The 6,187-nt window shown below is 35.8% G+C and overlaps 1 protein-coding gene across 1 annotated transcript in view; it reads right to left on the reverse strand.

Moving 5' to 3' along the window:
• Positions 1–272: 272 nt before the first annotated feature.
• Positions 273–6,187, reverse strand: part of ZMAT1 (zinc finger, matrin-type 1) — a 32,751-nt gene continuing 26,836 nt past the window's right edge. The window contains exons 6-7 of the mRNA XM_014532287.1: positions 3,599–3,698; positions 273–2,459 (exon numbers count right to left, since the gene is read on the reverse strand). Coding sequence (XP_014387773.1) covers positions 1,133–2,459; positions 3,599–3,698 — 1,427 coding nt within the window. The 3' untranslated portion in view covers positions 273–1,132. The remainder of the gene's footprint in view (positions 2,460–3,598; positions 3,699–6,187) is intronic.

Genomic DNA, 6,187 nt, shown 5'->3' on the forward strand with positions numbered 1-6,187 from the left:
CACAGCCTTCTTCCACGTATAAATTATCCCTTCATTTTCAAGTATATAGTTAGTCATATTTCTCTTACTTAAAACTGAGCTCATATGAATATCAGCTTCTAAGCAAGCTGTAGAAGAAATAAAATTATTACAACTTTATAATGTGATCTCCCCAGAGGTACAGTCTTGTTTAATTATTTCCTCTCTCATTCCCAAAATTGTCTTTGGCTGGGAAATGACCATTTACATAAAACAATATGTAGAAATTAAAACACTTTAATATAATATAAACGTTTCCAGAATATAGACTTTGTATCAGTACTTTTAAAACTATATATCATCTAAGTTTATTATAGACTGTTTCATTTTCCACTTTTAGAACTATAAAATACAAAAATACACTGCAAATTAGATTTAACAAACAAAAAAGCAGTCTAAATCTCTTCATACATTTTTCTTAGAGAAAATCAAGAAACATAAACACACAACAATAAAATACCATCAACACAAACCCAAACAAAGAATGGATTTTGTAATGCCTAGTAATTCTTTCACTTAAAATAAATGATCTCCCATGGGTAAAAAATTCATTACCACAGCGATTTGATGAGTGAGAAAGAGAAACAACCTCATGAAGGGACATTACATTATATGTAAGAAATATGTAATTTCCCTCCCTCCCTCCCTCAAAAGAAAATGAGGAAAAATAACTTGACAAAAAAGCATGTTAGTTTTACTTCACTTGGCTTTTGTTAGAGATTAAAGTCACTGTCCACTTAGGAAAATTAAAATAACATGAATTTCATAAAATGAAACTCTTTAACTTATTTCTTCAATTCAAACTTAAAATAACAAAGCTAAAACATTCAAAATCCAAGAGTAGATTCGTCCCAAAGAATGACTTCTGTCTTTTCTTCAACAGGTATACTTTTGTCTTATGTTCTTGTTTTGTTCTTATGTTCTTTCTCAAAGGCTAGGTTTAGGGTTGTGTGTTTCTTCTTTTAATTCAATTTCAATTTTTACACACAAAAAAACTTTCCTTAACTGACACTGGCTGTATCCACCTCTTTTTCTTCACTGAACATTTCTTTGCCTAAATCCATATTCTTATAAGATTTCTTCAATGCATCTTCGGGTAAATTAACCTAAAAGTTCAAAATCCAAGAATAGACTCATCCCAAAGCATTTCCTCTTCTGTCTTTTCTTCAACAGATTTCTTTTTCTCTTTCCTGTGCTTACGTTCTTCTTTTGTAGAGGGTGTACCGTGGCTTTTTTTCTTTTTTCGGTGCTTAAGCTTGCCTGAACTGACACTAACTTTATCTCGCTCTCTTTTCTTTTGTCGGATGCTCTTGTCCTTATTTAGATCCATATCCCCATCACTCTTTTTCTTTTTATGCTTGGAATGCTCTTTCTCTGGCTTTTCTTCACCTTCCTCCAGATGCCTTCTCTTCTGATGTCTCCGTTTATGACCTGCTTGAGGGTCACTGGTGGTGTTTTTTAAGGAGAGGTGCTTGTAAACTTCAGATTCTACACTGTATAAGCCAGAGTTGTTTTCTTGCTGACTAAGGCTTAGGGGTACTGGTTTTTCTGGGAAATAGTCTCTGGTGGGCTGACAATAGGTCATAGAGTCTAGTTTCTGTTTGCTGTCATGAGCTGGTAAGCAATGAGGTAACTGATTTTTCACTACTTGTGAAATATTGTGTGATTCTGGGTAGGTCTGGAAAGTCTCAAATGGGATTCTTGGCTCAGACATTCTATGTCTGGGTCTGGAATCGAACATTTCTCTGTACTTATGGGTTTCCATAGAGCTATCACTTATCTTTCTGAAACAAGTCTTCGGATGTAGTCCTCTAGCTTTCTGCACTTCGATGTAATCTTCAAGTTCATTTTGGAAAGAATAATCATATGTCCTCTTTAAATAAGCTGGTGGTAACCAATGATGTAACTGGCTTTCCACTGGTGAAATATTGTATGGTTGTGGGAAGGTATGAGGAGTCTGAACTGGAAATCTTTGCTCATTGATTCTTTGTCTGGATCCAGAATCAACTTCTCTGTACCCATAGGTTTCCATAGAATTCCCTCTTATCTTTCTGAAACAAGTCTTTGGATGTAATCCTCTGGCTTTTTGCACTTTGATGTAATCTTCCAGTTCATCTTGAAAAGAGTCATATGTCTTCTTTGAATAAGCTGGTAAGTAATGAGGTAAGTAGTTTTCCACTGTTTGCGAAATTTTGTATGATTCTGGGTATGTCCGGAAAGTCTCATATGGGTGTCTTTGTTCATATACTCTATGTCTGGATTGGAAATCGACCACTTTTCTGTATCCACGGGTTTCCAAAGAATTATCTTCCATCTTTCTGAAACAAATCTTGGGCTCTGGTTCTCTAACTTTCTGCGCTTTGATGTAATCTTCACTTTCTACTTGGTAAGAGTCTTGTGTCTTCTTTGAATTCTTCACTAGACTGATAATAATGGATTCTCTGCAACAAAGACAGTAGAAAGTTCTTGTTACTAGATTATTTTATTCTGAATATTTTTCTGTACCTTCGAAAAGATTAGTCTAAAAAAACACAATTTTTTAAAACCTACCTAAAATAAAAGCTAGAAATCATGACTTTTTATGCCAAAAAAAGAAGCAGCAAGAATGGTCAGATATGTCCCAGGTACTTCTCAATATTCTACATATAAAAACATTTTCAGACCTGGGAAGATGGGTACAAAGAAGCAGACATATCTGATAATGTTATAGTACTTACAATGTAAGACATGCTGGGATGTGTGGGAAAGGACCAATAATATTTAAACACTATCAGAAGATGATCTCATCTATCACATTGTTTTAAAAGTTTGATTAGTTAGTTCCTTGTATAAATATTTTAAATATGATGGCTATTTATTCTGGAACCCTGAGATTTTCTTAGAAGTCTAAATGAAGGTTAATTTGGTGAGTCAGACAATTTACCTCCTAAGTATTCACACTCAATAGTATAAATCTCTTTTACTATAATAAAATAATTTAATGTTATGCTTTGATTTTAAAAGCAGCAAACCAATATACAATAGCTACCTGACTTATCTAGCCCCTAAATATCCACTCAATCTTCTCCTCCTTAAAATCATAGAATAGAATGGGATAAACATTTGTTAAGCTCCTACTATGTTCCAGGCCAGGCACTTTACCCATATTTTTATATTTCATTATAACCACTTTATATCAGAACTGTCCAAAGTTACATAATAGATAGAAAGATAGATCTGGTATTCCAATCCAGGTCTTTCTAACAGCAAGACTTTTGTTATTAACCACTATACTTTACTGGAAGAATGATGACCAGATCACGGAATCTGGAACTAAGCCAACCTACCAGGTATTATTTGAATTTGTATGGTTAGCCAGAGAATGATCCTTTAACATATCTCTCCAAAGAAAAATAATACTGTCAGAGAACTTCCTGGGAGATGTTACAAGCATGAAATATGTTACAAATACCACAAATCATATACAGGATTAACTCCTAACGAAATAAATGCTTAGAAAATTTGTAAAATACATGCAAGGATACTTGGTAGAATCCCTAGTCTTTGGTGTTACAGGAGCATTTTGGCAAAAAATACTTACTTAATCTGATGTTCACTTCCTTGCATATGGAACCGGAACATTTCTAATGATGTAAAGGTGATATTACAAATATGACAAATGTAGGTTCTCATACTAAATGCTGAAAAAACAGTTCAAATTAAGGTCAGTATGGATACACTTAGAATCACATAGCTGGACAGGAATTTACTAGACACCATCTACTTCAACTTACCCAATCCTATATAATAAAAGCAAAGCAACTGAACTACCGAAGGACCTGCAGAATGACTGGTCGCTATGACATGCACTGACCACCAGGGGGCAGATGCTCAATGCAGGAGCTGCCTCCTGCTGGTCAGTGCGCTCCCACAGGGGAGCACCGCTCAGCCAGAAGCCAAGCACACAGCTGGCAAGCGCAGTGGTAGTGGCTGGAGCCTCTCCTGTCTCCGCAACAGCAGCAGCACTAAGGAACAGCTAGCTAAGTGGTAAGGAGCAGTGAGCAGGTGAGCGGTAAGGAGCAAGGGGTCCTGGACTGAGAGAGGGATGTCCGACTGCTGGCTTAGGCCCATGCCCCCTGGGACATCCCCCAAGGGGTCCCGGACTGTAAGAGGGTGCATGCTGGGCTGAGGGACCCCCCCCCTTACACAAATTTCGTGCACTGGGACTCTAGTTTAAAGATAAGGCCTAGAAAGGTCAAGTGACTTAGTCAAAGTCACAGAACCAGTTAGTAATAGAGATAGCCTCTCAGAGTTCATGTCTCTTAATTTAAAGCCCAGTATTCTTTATACAACATCACACTGCTTCTCTAGCCTTGGCCTCTTTCCTAAAAAATCTGCTGTCTGCCTGCTTATTGTTTCTATGTGTGAGTGCTGTAGGCCCAATGAACCTTTGCCTCTTAACCCCTCAACCAACCTCTTTTTGTTTTTCCCTTATTCTTTACACCCAACCAAAACCTGAAACATCCCTAAAGATTAAAAGCAAATATTTACTCTCTTACCTGAAATCACTGTAATACATTAGTTAGTCAAAAGTACTTTCCACAGACAGATTTTAGAAAGGAGATAGGTTTAGTGAGACCCACTCTCAGGACAAAAGCTGAAAGCAAAATTCTAAAACAAAACTATGAGTTACCACTTCAAAAGAGTTAATAGCTACAGAATAGGTATACTAACTACCTCTCTATTTATGCTTTGTAGGTAGAATTGTAAACAGGGGATAAGTTAATTTTTATTTTCTTAATCTCATCATCCTTCCATTATCTCTTTGGTCAGAAGAAACAAATTAATAAATTTCATAAGCCAAAAATAAAAAACAATCCCACACTTAAAAGGCAATAAATTGGTGGATGCATAGATTTTAGGGTCAAGCAAGGTCATCTTTGAAATCAAACAGCAACTTAATCATTTATATTATGCTAAAATAATCATTACCAAGTATATTTACCTTTCTGAAGCAAAGATTATTCATAGAAACAGGAAACTAGTGTCAAGGGGAAAGAAAGATGCTGATTTTGAAGAATATGAGAACTCTGCTCACTCTTGACACACTATTTGGGGCAAGGAGAATTTAGCAGATTATGACAAAGTTTGAATGAGTGATTCTTCAAAACTATCCTCTCTCCCTGTGCTCTGATTTTGTGCTTGCAAAGTTATGTTCTGATTATAATTTGGCTTTCCATATTATTTGATACTAAAAAAAAGGATACCCTGGATGATTATTTTTTTTTTAAACCCTGAGAACTGAAATATATACAGGGTGGAGCAAAAGTAGGCTTACAGTTTTGAGTATGCAAGACACAGTTTATTTTTGTATTATTATTTATTATTTTATTGTTTTCCATAGGAACAACTGGGATGTTAATGAAAAATACAGATCTTCAGGCTCTTCCTTTGGAGAACATGCTTTTCTGTGTCTGGGGCAGGGCATTTGTATTTTAATAATACCCAAGGCTGTGGCTATCAGAGAATGTGTGAGAAATGCACTAAGGGAATACTTTCCAGTTCCTTATTTATTAGCATCTTCCAAGTCTGTCTGTGGTGTTGTGAGTACCTGATTTGAGGCAGATGGACTCAGAATATTCTGGACTTCTTTCAAAGCTAAGGACTAAATTGAGGACTCTTCATGCTCACAGCAATGCTTTTCAGTAAATTGCTATCTTTATTTAACAGATATGGAAATTAAGACTCAGATTCACTTGGCCAAAACCATACATTTTGAGAGCATTCAAGTTATGCAAGATAAGCAGGAGTCCCTGTTCCCTCTAAATTAGTGTTTCTCAATGCTAGTTACACATTAGAGCCACATGGAGAACTTTAAAACTTTTCATGTTACAGTTCACATCAGACCCATTAAATCAGAATCTCTGAGAGTGGAACCAGGCTTTCTGACTTCTTAAAAGTATTCTAGATGATTTTTCTGTGCAGCCACTGTTGAGCACCACTTCCCTAGTTTATCAAGCCAATGATCTTCATTATGATTATAAACTGAGATTATATTTCAGAGGTTTTACATATTTCTTTAGTGCTTATAAAATAAATGGTATATAATGTCTTTCTCAGTTCCTCCTTTGTTTCTTCAAAAATCACATAAGATTATAATATAGACTAGAGGCCCGGTGCACAAAATTCA

The sequence above is a fragment of the Myotis brandtii genome, unplaced genomic scaffold (assembly GCF_000412655.1).
Source record: "Myotis brandtii unplaced genomic scaffold, ASM41265v1 scaffold87, whole genome shotgun sequence".
NCBI classification, from domain to species: Eukaryota; Metazoa; Chordata; class Mammalia; order Chiroptera; family Vespertilionidae; genus Myotis; species Myotis brandtii.